Source organism: Anoplopoma fimbria, chromosome 18 (assembly GCF_027596085.1).
Source record: "Anoplopoma fimbria isolate UVic2021 breed Golden Eagle Sablefish chromosome 18, Afim_UVic_2022, whole genome shotgun sequence".
Taxonomy (NCBI): Eukaryota; Metazoa; Chordata; class Actinopteri; order Perciformes; family Anoplopomatidae; genus Anoplopoma; species Anoplopoma fimbria.
Window position 1 is genome coordinate 23,289,812 of NC_072466.1, and position 15,121 is coordinate 23,304,932.

Here is a 15,121-nt window from a genome sequence, read left to right on the forward strand (position 1 = left end):
AGTGGCTGAAACATTGGAGGAGATGCTTGGTCTGATACGAATCTGGACGGCATACTGAGAGCTGTAAGCCAACAAAAAATAAAAAATCATGTTTTTCTTTCATTAAAGCGTGTACACTTAAAGACTCTGCAACACCTCATTTCACTGAAGCGGCGACCATCGTTTCCTGCAGCCTTTGGGATTGAGGAGTGAGAGACTGTGGGGAGTGCATGGAGAAAAACAGCCCCTACGGCAAGCAGGTGGCTGCTTTTTTATTCGAAGGAGGAATAATTAATCAGCAGAGAGAGCTGTGTGAAAAGAAGGAAAGGAAGAAGGGAAATAAAGAGATGAAAGAGCGTTCAGTTCAAAGAGAGCGATCGGCGATGGGCTCGGTCCTCACTGGGCCTGCAGAGAGCTCTGAGGAGGCAGGCGTTGGACAAACAGAGGGTTATGACTGCAAAGGCTGTCTTTGGACTTGGCATGAATCCACTAATCCACTAATTCTAAAACGATTGTTCTAATTGATTAGAGTTGGTGGGAAAAACAGAAGGTGGTATTGTTGGATTGTTGTAGGGGAAGACAAAGTCAAAGGATTTGAGGACGTTTTTGGAGTGACATGTTGGACAGTGTTCTCCATCACCACCATCAAAAACACCCACTGATAGTATAAGAATACTCTTCATCCCTCTGTTAGAGTTGAGCAGACTTGGATCATTTATGGATAAGTTGTCCTGAAGGCAGAATAACACTTTACTGAGACACTTTATGTTGTTCTTTCCCTTTCATTAGCTTTACACATTGCAGTGGTTAGAGGTGATCAACATGACGGGCTCCCTACCAACCCGCTGTGATGCTGAGCCGTACTTCTCCCTGAAAAACAAATCCCTACTCCAAAGCTTATCGTTTAACCACTGCACAGGAAAGACCATCCATCCGGCTCAGACGGATCAATGGATTGTTTCCCTTCCCAAAGCTGACTCGGTCTGCCTCTGCCGATCACGGGGGTCATGTAACGAGTCAGAACTCAGAGCAGTTTGTGGTCTCAGCCATTGGTGGCTTCTGCTGTGAGCATACAAGATTAGAGATGCTCTGCAGTGTCGGGCTGAGCGTGGCATCGCCGCTGTTGTTGCCTTTAGTTACCCATATCAGGCAATTTCATTTCATTTAAACTGTTGATAAATGCTAACATTAAAAATGAGATACAGAATGAACCTATAAGAGAGATTACGCAGGCATTCGGTTTAAATAAGGCTCATCCGTGGGATAGACAGGCTGTCTTGTTTGGTTTGGTAAAAAAAACAAGAAAACACAAATAATACGGTTATTTCTCACTTCCTGTGACAACCTGTGATTGTTGCTGACGGGCGTTTCGGCCTCCATGTGCACCAGCAGGGCCATCCGAGGGATCGGCCTGTAATTATGTTGAAAGAGAGCGGTCACAGCCTGTCGGTCAGAGTGAGGCCCCTGTTCTAATTGGTGGAGGAGAGGGCTGCTCTCGGTGCCGGCGCTGGCATCAACAAAGGCCGTCGTTTTGATCTGTGATAAAAGTTACATTGAATATCAAAGGTTAAAGACATGCAGTATTTGTTACGATTATCAATATGGAAATCCGGGATGGAAAGAACCAATTGTAAATTGTTTGTTTTGTCAGTTAAGTACTGTAGTAATGCTGAGAATGGGTACTTTTTAAATGCACAATTGTCCTATTTTGATCAGATTTTCAGTGATGGAATGTTTTTGAGTCTATAGCAGTTTACACACAGGACTAGTATAGAAAAATTACACAGCAAATTACCTTCCATATATGGTCCATAATATTAGTCCCTCAGCATTCCTGTAATTTCGGGTCGCTTTTTTGTGTGCAATTTTTCGTACAAGAACAAGAGGTCTTTGTGAATATATTATATAAATATGAATAGGCCTGTTAATATAAAAATATTAATAATATTAAGTATAAATGTTTTATAGTATAATATTCTTCCAAAAGCGGATGTTACGCAGAGTCTTGACATAAATATTTAAGGGATAATGACGGTAAATTTGAGTCCAATTCAGACTTTGCTTATTCCATGTGAATGCACTTGAATGAAACACAGACATGGGAAGTCATATTTAAATCACATGAGGTCCCCTGGTTATAATAGTCCAGTTCAAATAGGGCTTAGGTGACTGATGGGGGAATACCGTCATTTAAATATTGAGGCGTGACATTGAAAACACTAAGCTATACACCTGCACTCCTCTCTCCAACTCTAGCTCGCCTTTCCACCGATGTCTTCTGATAAATCATGTGACACATCAAGAAGTCATACGCTAATTATGGCAATTTCACACAAAAGGAATCGGATTATTAAATGACGAAGCGATGACATTTTGGACAGGCATGAATGTACACCGCAACCTGACTGGTTGGCGAACGCATACAACCATGAGGCAGTAATTGTATTTTTCTTTTGATTCATCGTTTGGTCGATTAAGTGTCAGAACATACTGAAAAATATCCATCACATTTCCGAGTCCTTGGTGATGTCATGATAAGAAAAGGTGGACATTTAAAAAATAAATAGGGCAGATAGAAGATGTTAGATTAGAATGTGTTGTGTGTTGTTGTTTTTTTATTGTGGTTCCATCTCCACGATGACAAAATGCGAAAAAACCTTAAGGGCCATCCTCTGGGGAACACGAATGTCCACAACAGATTTCACTGTGATAGATTTCGGATATTGTTTCCTGGTGTTGCTGTTCGGTTACTGCATGTCTTTCAACTTTTCAGCCTCTTGTCTCCAGCAGCTACTCATTAGATCGGGGTGTGATTATCTCATTTTAGAGTGGGTTATTGTTTGGCAGCGACACTGAATGAGTGAGATTCCTCTCTATGATCCTCCAGTTGTTTATTGTTGCTCAGAAGGAAAGGGGAAGCCCACACTCCTCATTCATCATTCTTCTCTCCGTCCTAACGGTGTGTCACAAGTGAATCCTGCTTCTCGCCGCAGTCATGAGGCAACCGAGGCAGCAGACAGAGGGAAGGCAGGGGGAGAGAGAGAGGGAGAGAGAGAGAGAGCAGGGAGGGAAATATATTCTCTAGTGACACATTTTGAGGACGGACTGGCTGAAGGCCAGACCGACACTTTGTCTTTAGAGAAGAGTCTGGATTTATGGCCCGTTGTGTCTCCGTGCCTGACGCTGGTATATTTTCGTCCTTGTTTTTGCAGAGAAACAATTAGACGGCGTTAAATCCCTCTGGGGGTACGGGACATTGTCCAAGGGTAATCTTGTGCCCCCGCTGTGGTGTGTCATTTTTCAAATCTCAGCAAATATTTTTGCTGAGGGAAAGACCAGCCCAGTTTAGTCAGAAATAAACTATTGAGAAAGTATTTCAAGATGTTTTCTAAGACTGTAGGCTGGGGCGGTATCTACATTTCTGCCTAAAAAACATGTGTTCAACAGAAACCTTCGTTCTATTACAAAAGCAAAATCAGAACTTTTTAGTAGTCATTTATTTCATTTCCATAAAGATTTTTTGTTTTTAAATAATCTAAATCAAGGCAGCAGAGGCCTAGACATCCTTACTAATCGTACGGGTCAAGCCCCAAAAAAAGCTGGATCCTTAAATTCCCAAAATGCAACTCCATCTACAAACCCAAGCTGACACAACCCGTTGGTGTAACTTGAGTCATTTCTCAGACTTGACAGAGCTCCCGCTGATCCACGTAACACATTAATGCAAGTCTTTTCACAAGTTTGATCATATCTTGCATGACTAGTAAATTGACTTTGACAGATTAAATTGCTGGAGAGCTCCTTTTTAGATGTAGTACCACTAATCGCCACAGAGGTCTGGCTCAAAAAAATATCGCACACTGTAATAAAGTCTTCAAAAGGCTTTGACATTTTTGTCAAAATTTGAGAAATTGTTTTTTCAAGTTAGGATCTCAAAGGTTAATTTACCTACTCTTAAAGGGACAAAGTGTAGGACTTGGTTGCATCAAAGAAAAGGTTGTAGACTTGTGTTTGATTTGTCCGTTCTGGGCTACTGTAGAAGCATGGCCTGTATCCAGTAAGAAAGAAGAAACACTAAAGTTTTACCTTGAGGTTTAACATCTTTTATCAACTGATGGCTTTAATAATAACTGGTATAATGTTTCATAATGGTGTCGTTAGATAAAGGGTCCCCCACCCCCACCCAAAATGAGGGCAGGACATATTTGATTTCGCTCTAATTAAAGTTTTTTACTGTTTTACCATGATCAATGTCTATATTTAGTGTTGTTTTATTTTATTTTTATAAATATTGATTGATTTCTTTTATCGTTTTCCTGCTGTTTACTTCCCATCTTAGCCGACAATTCAGCTCCCATGAACATTGTCTTTTAGTTATTCGGGTATAAGAAATATCCGTATGTTTTGAATGAGCTGTTTTCCTTAATTCTCAAAAAGAAGCTGGAAGGTTTTCCCTTTCAGTGTGTGTTGCTGTAGCTGTCTTTGTAACTTAGAATTCCATCTTTTAAAGTAAAAAGTCAGAACTTGCAGCTTAACGTGCAATGCCAGAGAACTTTTACATAAGGAGGATTATGGGAGAGGATTTCTAGGTAGAATGCACGGTTAAGAATAGAGTTGAATGCCTCAATAGCCTCCACCATGTTTGAGACCACAACATGTTTAGCGTCCACCACTCTCCATCAGGATGGACAGGGGTGATGTTGACGGGGCAGCGCCACGTCATTGGTGTCACCGGAGCCATTATCTCCCCCCGACCGACCGAGAAAGACACACACGTGTTTTTGTGTGAGTCATCTGGGGACACGAGCTGTGTGTGTCAGGCTATAAACACAATGTCCCTGCCTCAAAGACCAGAGTGCCAATCTGCGTAAGGATGTAATCTGGAGAGAAAGCAGAGTTAGAGGAGAACCTTGAACGCAGCGATGAGTTCAGCTCAGTTCAACGTGCTGAGCGGCCAAGCGCAGCCAGACAGAATGTTTTTTCATCTTATCGATCCACCCGTCCAGCTCATACTACACAAGTTAAATTCATTGCGTGCATTAAGGCTCTTTTAGCCTGTTTGTGTTTAAATTTCTCCCCATTATCACGTGTAATCATCCACTGCTACATTCAGTTAAGTGATCCAAATGTGTCTATCACCCAATCAGCCTCAACTTACTGTCTTTTAAACATCTCTTAGCTGGATTTTTCTAACTTTGGCCCTCATAATTTAACCCGACCGGTGTCTTTTTTTTTTCCTCCTCTTGTCGTCCACAGATTATAGATAATGGGCTGTGTGCAATGCAAGGATAAGGAAGCAACCAAACTCACGGACGACCGAGACGCCACTATCTCCCAGGGAGCGGGCTACCGCTATGGCGCCGACCCCACGCCGCAGCACTACCCCAGCTTCGGGGTCACCGCCATCCCCAACTACAACAACTTCCACGCCCCCGTCGCACAGGGGATGACCGTCTTCGGGGGGGTCAGCACCTCCTCTCACACGGGAACCCTGAGGACCCGTGGAGGGACAGGTGAGTGATTTTTAGATAGATAGATATTTTTTCTTATTTAAATAAAAAAATATCAGAAATGCTCCTGTGTGTAAAAAACACACATTCACACCGGTGTTTGTGCTCATGTTGTGGCACTCTGTTTTGTACATGAAACTTGACAATGTAATTGTGAGAAGAATTAAAGAAAAATAAAAGAAATAAAATAAGTTTTAGAGAATTGTCTCAGAAGAAACGTTTGGACGTCAGCCGCCGGTCCAATCCCAGAACTCGCAGAATGTTCCCCTCTTACAACTCCTCAGGTGCCCTTGACCTACAAGAAGATGTGAGTCTGACTGATAGAGAACGCATTGATGTGAAAATAAAGAACAAATCTCTGGGGTCACCGCAAATGACCGCCAATCAAAAGTGAGGAGTGGTCAAGCCACTCGATATCTCAAGGACACAGCGAAAGGCCCGGGGGGTGACGATCGGTATTTTAGAGAGATTAAAGGAAGAGGAAGTAATTAATTTGAAGGGTGCTTCAGGGCTTCTTTATTGTTTTGTCAGAACAGGGAAAGTATTTGCAGCAGTGGAGTGTGGAGGTAATTTATTTTGACTGCATTCACACGCACTTACAGCATTCTACGCACCCACACACACACCTACCACACATACCTCCGTTTGCAACACTCTTACGGTTACTTTGTGCGGTTAAGGACTTCCTTCGGCACACCAAAACCCTTACAATCCTCACCTCACAGCCTCTCGTGCAGCTCAAACTGCCGACCCCAGCCCGGCCCTGTCAGGAACGTCCGGCTGGCGTTAGCGCCAGGGCTTTGTGCGCCCGGGATCCTTGTTTATGTAGGGGAATATTCCTACTCAGGATATCCTTTATGATTGGACTGGGCCCAGGCCGGCCCTGCAGAGGAACTCTGTGTTTCCACTCGACCTAGCAGGAGTCCTCTCCCTCAAAGTGCGGATTATTTTTTTCCGCGCCACATAATCCAAATCCACTCAGTGGCAGAGGAGCAGAGAGGGCTTTAGCTTTTTAATTTTCTCCTGGTGGGGGAGAAAATGTGGACATAAGCCGGCCCTTCCCTCTCAACCCCTGTTTATAACACATGCTACCATAGCTTGTTTGCTCCGACAGCCACAATCAACACACCCCTCCATCGCCACTGCAGAGGAGCCCAAATTGCGGTTGGCATGGGGAATCTTATCGTTTATCAGTTGATAAGATAAGATAAGATAATCCTTTATTAGTCCCGCAGCGGGGAAATTTGCAGGCTTACAGCAGCATAGAGTTAAAGTGCACACAAGAGACATAGTAAAGAAAGACAAGATAAAAAAATAAAATAAAAAAGTATTATAAATAAGCAATAAAAACAGTAGAAAAACACAATAACTGAAATATAATATTTACAGACAGAAAAAAAACAAAACTATTTTAACTATTATTGCACAGTGTTTTTATTGTCATGTTTTTTTTTTGCTTATGTCTGTTTGCCAAATGGAAATTCGCAGCTGGTCCTATGACCTTATGTAACTAATTGAGTGGGATCCCCGCAGACGGCTCCGGGATGAATCAATACACCAGTTTATACCTAACGCCCACCTCTGCTGACCTAATGGAACATTTGAGCAGTGAAAAGAACCACAGCGCTGATGCATTCAGGGTCTTGTTGCATTTAAATCAGACACTCTGTCTGCCCTCCCTTCTCTCTGTTTGTTGCCACATGACTGGCAGAGGATCCTCTCTATCTGAGGTCCTAAAAGTGAGAGCCTCACACACCCTCTCTTCATATCAACACGGTTTCTCAGAAAGCCTCAGTCCTGTGAGAGCGTCTGAAGTGAAATGACTTGATGAAAAAAAATGTGATCAAGAGAGTTTAAGTGGACTTTGAAGAGGTGCCCGTTCGAGTTCCATTTGTCAAACACTCAGAGGCATGAAAAGGCTTAATAGCTGCAGTCGCCTCAGACCTGAGCAAAACACTGTGGGAGTGCTGCTGTCTGATCGCCACATTCATGTGCTGTTATGAGGCAAGACCAAACAGAATTAGACAGTGAGCGATGGTGATGGAGACACAAACCTCTTAAAGGAGAATTCCTGTTTATTACATTTTGATAATTTAATAATGTTTGGTAATAATAACATTGTAGCCAACATCTTACTATAAAGCAAGGAATCTCTGTCCTTCTGTCCGTTTGTCTGTTGGCGTACATGTGGGCGTTTCCTTTGCATATCTCAAGAACCTTTCATCCGATTCACTTCACACTTGGTTGGTGTGTTGCTGGCGCGGTTTGAACATGGGACACGTTCAATTAAAAAAAAAAAAAAAAAAAAAATAAACAAGCGCTTTGTGCAACAGCGGGGGCGGGGCTTCAGAGCTCAGAGTCGAGCATGGCGTCAGCATCAGGCCTTAACAGGATAAGACAAATTAAACGCTGTTCACTTTTGCTGCTAGATGTAGGACATACCAATGTAACAATCAAACTCATCTTTATTCCTGGAATAAGAAAAAGGAAACTGCAGTGAACAATGTCACGAGTACCATTACATCAGTACAAAATAGTTTGTTTGTTTTCCTACAGTACCACAGATATTGTATGTGTTGTCAGGGCTCAAGACTAGCAGTGTCCCGTTGTTCTAGGGACGATAGTAAATGTATTCGGGAAGCACTAAACTCACCATCGACACATCTGGGGTAACACAACCCATTTTCTCCCTGATAATGCTACATTGTGAAGCACAAATTTGTGTTGAAATCGACAGGAGAGCTAGTTAACGTTAGCTGTTAGCATCCTGTGGGCAGCACACAGTCCTTCTTGGCTAAATAACGGAGCCAACAGCTAACATTAACCGGAGGTGCCATTGATTTACATTTTGACGTGTTTGAGCTCTATGCAGCAAAAAAATTGCATTAGAGAAAGGCAAATTTGAGTGCAGTTTTTGCAAGAAACTTGAATACACACAATTTTTTGAAGGAGATGTTTTCACTGCAATATAAAATAGATATATGAGAGGGAGTTATGACCTGTTTGACTTTCCAACAAAAACCAGTATGGAAATAGTAATAATGGAGTGTATGTTGACGTTTTACCGAGATTCCCACTACAAAGTTTACCACCACAAATAGAATGTAATTATGCTGGAAAACACTGCAGTTGTGGATCCCAGCTTTTTGGAAATTGTGCAAAAACCCAAAGTAACACTGCAAACACTTTTCAGGATCAGAATCAGCAGCTGTTTATTGCCAAATAAGTTACACATACAAGGAATTTGGCTAGGTGATTAATTGGTGTGTACAGTAAATAACAAACCCAGTGCAATAATAAAGACATAATTAAAAAAAAATTGAAATATGCAAATAAACTATAAAATATGGTAAACAAGTAAAGAAATTCTGTATCAAATTCTACTCTGTTTTAGCCACTGTGATGCTGCCAGTAGAGTTGTTTGTATGTCAGTAGAGTCTGTTGTCGATGAGATAATGGGATGACCGAGAAAGGGTTTTAAGGTCACTGTTCTTTTCTACCGAGGTTTTTTAGCCTGCCTCATGGGAATAAAACTGCACCGAGGCAACACCAAACCCCAGCGTTTGTCACTAGACCGTTGAGTGTTTCTGGCTCTCCCTGCCTGGATTGATTCACATTACTGACGGTTCACGCAGTTTGTTTCAGACTGGCATTCCAATGCCTCCCAAACTTTGTTGTAGGGATTTAGAGAAACACGCAACGAGTCACCCGGCAAAGAGCCCAGTGTCTTATTCAGAGGTTAGACTGTGAATCCATTTACAGATGGAGCTCTCAAATGACTATATAACCCTTTAACCCCAATTAAAAGTAAGCGAGAATGAATGATTCATTTCTTCAGAGTGTAATTTTACATTTTGTGTTAACTCAATTGAAGCCGTATTGAGATGCGAGCCGTGTTATCTGGTTAAAGTTCCTCCCCGGGGATCCGAAGAGTTTATATCGTTACTAAATGTTTTCTTCTGTTGTTTCTCTGCCGTCTCCTAATCATGGAGTATTTGTTCTATTTATGTTTTTTATCCGGCACCCCTAAAAGGGCAGTTTAACAGTGTGAGTTTTTCTCCACCTCCCATCTTCATTTGTATTTGTTAACCTCCCGCTGCGATCTGTTAACACATCCTACAAACAGCCTTAATTCCTTTCGTCACGGTTTGACACAATCGAGCAATAAGCAGGAAGTGTAAGGCCGGGGAGACATTCCTGTGAGAGAAGTGCTGCTGTGAGATATTCAAATGAGAGCAGCTATTCTTCGCTGAGATGAGGGCAAAATTAGGAGGATTAATGGAGGGAGATATGGGAGAGGGGATAAGACTCAGTGGGGAGAAGAAGGTGACCTCAGGTACTTTGTGAGAATGATTCTGCAAAGTGGTCCGCTATTACGGAGCCAGTTCAAGCACAGGAAAGCTGTACTGGCAAAATAATTAGAGCCAAGCTGTTCCACTTGCTTAAAACTAACTTTAGTGTGCGACACGTGCAACCAAAACTATTAAATGCCACTAAACATTTTCATCACAGCACTTTTTTTTAAGAAAAATGCTGATGTACATTTGATAACACAAGAGGCAACATTACTGCTAATTTCTACTGCGGGTGGTTCAGGGCCAATAGCCCCTTGGACCTCCAACTTCTGGGGCCCTTCTGACCCAACATCTTCGACGGAGATGTCCTCATCCGACTCAAAAAACCCATTTATCTGCACTTTAATACCGGTTTACATTCATCAACATAACGTGTTAAGAAATAACAAATGTGTAAGGGGACTGACAGAAAAGCTAACAGTAGTAATGTATTACTGCTGCGCCAAAAGGCACAGTGAAAAGTTTTGGGTGCACCTAAAAAAAACGATGCAACCAATGTTAACAGTTAGTGTGGAGGCCGATGTGTCGTCTGACAACAACTTAAGTGTTCCTAGCTGTTCTTAATTACCACACTGACCCCTGATCTCCAAGAGTCCTGCTCCTGTTGCCGTGTCTTTGGAGGGTTGATGCACTGAGTCGTGTTTCTATTTAGGAAAGTGGCAAAAATGGTCAAACAAAGCCAATCCATCAAGTAGATGTTCACTGGATGATTAACACATTAGACATGCTGGTGGCAATGGATACAAAGTTAGGGGGTCACTAAAGTTTTTAGGATTTATCCTTTGGGGACCATGAAAAACATTTCTAAATGTCATTGTAATTCAAGCAATATGGTGGAGACCAACTTGCATTGCAAACCTGTGATTGATCCTCATTTACTTAGGCAGTGCGGTGTCAGTTAAACGTGACTCTGAGCTTCATTCTCTCCTGCTAATCTGCCTAGCGCTGACACTGTGCTTTCCTTCCCCCTTGCAGGAGTCACCCTGTTCGTGGCACTTTACGACTACGAGGCACGGACGGAGGACGACCTCAGCTTCAGGAAAGGAGAGAGGTTCCAGATCATCAACAGCACGTAAGTCAGCTATGGATAAAATTGGCAGCTTGTACATGGAAAATAAGTTGTTTTTGGTTTCATAACCTGGAGTATAGCCCAAAATAAATCTGCTTCGCACAATTATAAAAATCATGATCAGTTGTTACAACAAACATTGACGACATGTTTCATTTACACATGAAAAAATGCAAAGCATTTCAAATGAGGTCAAAGTGGTGGCTCTAGCACACAAACCCTTAGTAAACACAGTTTACTAAGGGTTTACAGCGGGCGGAGCAGGAACTCCAGCCAGCAGTGATGAGTGTGGTGTTCCTTGAAGAAAGTGCCCTGCTACACCCACAGTTGGCTGATCTTTCTTTCCCGTCGGACAGCATGCGTGTATGGATGCTGGCTCTTTAACCACCGTGGCCTCGGCTTGCAGACTTGTTTTGTTTCCGTCTGCATGAGGCTGCTGGAGCTGTCTCTCTGTTTGTTTGGGTTTCTGGAGCGCTGCAGTGACATGTGAGGAGGTGTGGGGGGGGCAAGTGACTTTATTGTTTCAGAATTAAGCTGATTGTCTGATCCGTACTGCGCGTGTTCAATTCAAAACAGAGATGAGAAAGGAGCTAGATGGCGCTAGATTTATTTATCTATTTATTTATTAATTTGATTTGATTTATTTATTTAACATTTTTACTTTGCTACTATTAGCTACTTCCACTATCATTATCTATCTATCTGTGTCTTTATTTATTTATTTATATATATATATATATATATATATATATATATATATAGATAGATAGATAGATAGATAGATAGATAGATAGATAGATAGATAGATAGATAATTTTGAGACTGATTTTATTATTTTTGGATTCAATGTGTCAACGTTGAGAAATGAAAAAAATTTGAAGGATGGAATGCAACAGTTATTATTTTGACCATCAAAAACTTCCAAGAAGTTTCCTGTAAATAAAATGTAAATTGGAATTATGGGGAAAGAAAACAACCTATGTCAAATGGTATGCAAACAACAGACCATTTCACAGTTGTAAACATTCCAAATGAGGCCCAGTTTATTTCCTTTTGCAGTGTAAGTGAATGACATGAGCTCTCAGGAAGTAAACATGGACCCAAGCTGTTGCCTAGCAATGCAACTCTGTTGAAGCGACCCATAAATTGTAATTAAATTCCAATTTATTGCTTGTATAATCAACAGTAGGGAGTCGAGCATACAATTCAACAGATAGAAATGTATATAATGTATATACAATAATACATGAAGTGTCAATGCATGTAGTTTTACTATTAGTGAATTAAATGCAGCACAAGTGTTTATTTTAATGCATTCACTGATGTTTACTCTACACAAGAACAGACTGTGCTTTCACACCAAAATACAGTGTTTCAAATACAAAAATATGAATGTTATTAAAGCTCTCTACTGCACACGGCTGCCTTATCACCTCAGCCTTTGGTCAGCCTTCCTCCTCACCACACCCAGTCAGCATCCTGTCCCAGCCGGCGTCTCCCACATTCCACCACACACCTCGGGCCCCTCGCTGGGCCTCAGCCACGAGCAGGAAGACACCTCTTCCTCTCCTCTCTCCTCTCTCCTCCTCCTCAGCAAGGGCTAGACATCTTCACCCCCTCCTCCATCTCTTCCTCTCCACCTCACTCATCCTCGCCCACGCCTCACTGCTTCAACCAGCCTCCAACATGTTGGACTGGGCTTCTTCCAGACGGCCACACTGACCCCTGCTGGACAAAAAAAAAAACCTCCTGTCAGAGCTTTGCAGGAAGTGATTGACAGATGCCCCAAGCAGCCGGGGGGAGGGGGGGCAACCAGCGATCCTCCAGGAAGCAGCTCTCTATCCCTGTAAATGTCTATTGGGACACTTCATCAGACATTATCAGGAAACGGCTCCTGTTTTTACCGAGCGCTACGCCGTCTATAAATAACATGTACCGTCGTTCTGATTGAACTGCAGCCTGTGAACAGACAACACTGTGCTGTACGACTCGTTTCAGTCAACGCGGCCCTGCGTTTCATTATTCTCTCATCAGCAGTCACCGCGGGGAGAGAGGATCTGGAGACAGGAGGGAGGCTCTTTGTTTACTCTTCTTGTTGCTTTCTGTGCTTTTTTTTGTGGCAGAGCAGAGGTTTCTTTAAGGAGGTTTGTTGGGACAAAAAGAGGCAGCGGGACAGACTGGGGGCCCGCCCCCTTCTGTTTACGTCTCCCCCATGGCTCCACGCAAACACTCATGCCCAAACAGAAAACACCCTCTTGCGCCTGCATACTTTTCTCCAAATAAGAAGAAGAAGGCCGATATTTGGGACTCCATCTCTGCCCTCCTCCCTCCTCCCCCTCCCTCCCTCCTGAAGGATCCTCCTTGAACAAAAGGAAGTGGGCCCGTCTCTAGCTGGGATGTCGTCCCCAGGCAATCCAACCCCCCCCGTCATGGCTTTATTCAGCACAAATGAAGGCGCTCTCTCCTAACCCTGTCTCTTTCTCCGTCTTTAGCATCCCTCTCACATCCCCTTTTGGTGCGTAATGGATGGGATGGAAACGAGCACCGTGTGCCAGAGAGACATTGTCAAAGCACGGGATGGAGGGGAGGGATGTTCATTGTGCATTTGTGTGAAAGCATCTGTAATGATGGTAAACCACTACTGTTATCTGTCCCTTAAGACAGCCAGATACTGATGTATGTGAAGAAGAGGGTGGAGGAATGAAGAGAAAAGAAGATAGGAAAGGAAAGGGTGGCGTAAAGCACGGATAAATATGGGAGGAGAGCGTTTGTAAGACTGTGATGAAACATAAATGGATAGAAAAACTCCACACTCATCTTGTCTACTGCCTTATCCACTTCAACTTTACTTCAGGGATACTATTTATTATCTATATTTGTTTTACTTGTCAACAAATCCCATGAAAAGATCAAAACCATTAATGCATTTCTCCCGATACTGTCACATTTCCCTACCCTGTCTGAGGCACTCAGACCCCAAAGTTGCCATTGAAGATATTCATTTTAAAAATGATATAGCTTCTTTGTTTCAGTAATTTTCGAAAACATCGGGCCTCTTTAGTTTTTAGCAAATTTTACTAAAACAGGAGGATATGGTGAAAGGACTTGTATAGGGTTAGAACACTCGCACAGCCTTCGGGAGCAACTTGGGGTTAAGTGGACACATTGACATGGACTGCCAGAGCCGGGGATCGAACCGCCGATCCTCTGATTGGAGGACAACCCTGCTCTCCACTGAGCCACAGCCACCTGTCAGATACAGTGCATCATACTACCTGTCTGCTTCTAAGATAAACATATATATATATATATATATCTGTATCTATATCTATATATATATATCTATATATATATATATATCTGTATCTATATCTATATATAGATATAGATATAGATATAGATACAGATATATATATATATATATATAGATATAGATACAGATATATATATATAGATATAGATAGATATATATATATATAGATATGGTTTATACAGTAAATATGATTTTCCTTTTCAATCCTTATTTTTTAGATTAGTTTTAGTTTTTTGTCTTCAATAAACACTGACGTGACAATGATTGAATGAAAACAAATCATAATTTTAAGTATTCTTTCAACAACTTATATTCCTCTTGACCGATCCATCTTGATTCATCTTAGCATGTACAGTGTTAAAACGTGTTTATGTATTTTTTAGTACGGGTGGCTGCAAGGCCTTCTACTGCCACATGTCTCCCTCCACTTTCCTCCCTACAGACTCACTTGATCCTTTATGTTTTCCACATGGAGCAGCATTAAATAGGGAGCAGGTCGGACTAAAGCTGTGCTCTGATGTGTTCAATGGCACAGAGATCATGCCTGCTCATATGAACTCAAGTGTATTAATGTGATTCTTCTGTCTTTCTCTTTTTATTCCCCCTTTCTCCCAATCCCCCTCTCTCTCTCTCTCTCTCTTTCAGCGAAGGGGACTGGTGGGATGCTCGATCGCTCACCACCGGTGGCAGTGGCTACATTCCCAGTAATTACGTGGCTCCAGTGGACTCCATCCAGGCCGAGGAGTAAGTAGTGTGTGTGTGTGTGTGTGTGTGTGTGTGTGTGTGTGTGTGTGTGTGTGTGTGTGTGTGTGTGTGTGTGTGTGTGTGTGTGTGTGTGTGTGTGTGTGTGTGTGTGTGTGTGTGTGTGTGTGTGTGTGTGTGTGTGTGTGTGTGT

The 15,121-nt window shown here is 42.3% G+C and overlaps 1 protein-coding gene across 5 annotated transcripts in view; it reads left to right on the forward strand.

Annotated features, from left to right (window-relative positions):
* fynb (FYN proto-oncogene, Src family tyrosine kinase b) overlaps positions 1–15,121 on the forward strand; it is a 61,566-nt gene that overhangs the window by 30,859 nt on the left and 15,586 nt on the right. For all 5 annotated transcript variants that reach the window (XM_054619138.1, XM_054619134.1, XM_054619137.1 and 2 more), the window contains 3 exons: positions 5,236–5,492; positions 10,820–10,916; positions 14,872–14,970. In XM_054619138.1, the coding sequence (XP_054475113.1) occupies positions 5,246–5,492; positions 10,820–10,916; positions 14,872–14,970 (443 nt within the window). In that variant the 5' untranslated portion in view covers positions 5,236–5,245. The remainder of the gene's footprint in view (positions 1–5,235; positions 5,493–10,819; positions 10,917–14,871; positions 14,971–15,121) is intronic.